The sequence below is a fragment of the Corvus brachyrhynchos genome, unplaced genomic scaffold, assembly GCF_000691975.1.
Source record: "Corvus brachyrhynchos isolate BGI_N302 unplaced genomic scaffold, ASM69197v1 scaffold827, whole genome shotgun sequence".
NCBI lineage: Eukaryota > Metazoa > Chordata > Aves > Passeriformes > Corvidae > Corvus > Corvus brachyrhynchos.
In genome coordinates, this window is record NW_008239066.1 from 27,547 (window position 1) to 28,033 (window position 487).

A 487-nucleotide genomic window follows, 5' to 3' on the forward strand; every position below is an offset into this window, starting at 1 on the left:
ACCTGGGGTGGTCACCTGGGGGCCACCATGGATGGGAGCACCTGGGGATGTCACCTGAGGGCCACCACTGGGGGATCACCTAGGTGTCACCTGGGGGCCACCATGGCCAGGATCACCTGGGGATGTCACCTGAGGGCCACCATGGCCGGGACCACTGGGTGGGGGGGGAGGGTGTCCCCATGGTGCCACCAAGGCCAGAATCATCGGGGGATGTCACAGCCACGGCCAGGACAGGAGGGGACATCGCTGTGGGGTGACCACGGCCATGGGGACATCGTTGTGCAGTGACCACGGCCCAGATGACCACGGGGACATCATTGTGGGGCGACCAGGGCTGGGCTGACCACAGGGACATTGCTGTGGGGTGACCACGGCCCAGATGACCACGGGGACATCGCTGTGGGGTGGCCACGGCTGGGGTGACCGGGGGACATCGCTGTGGGGGGACCACGGCCCAGAAGACCACAGGGGCATTGCTGTGGGGTGG

At 67.1% G+C, this 487-nt stretch overlaps 1 protein-coding gene across 1 annotated transcript in view; it reads right to left on the reverse strand.

The window, feature by feature from the left end:
- The window catches only part of LOC108447915 (vegetative cell wall protein gp1-like), a 3,150-nt gene that overhangs the window by 1,374 nt on the left and 1,289 nt on the right, over positions 1–487 (reverse strand). Inside the window, exon 3 of the mRNA XM_017739206.1 lies at positions 16–487. Coding sequence (XP_017594695.1) covers positions 113–487 — 375 coding nt within the window. The 3' untranslated portion in view covers positions 16–112. The remainder of the gene's footprint in view (positions 1–15) is intronic.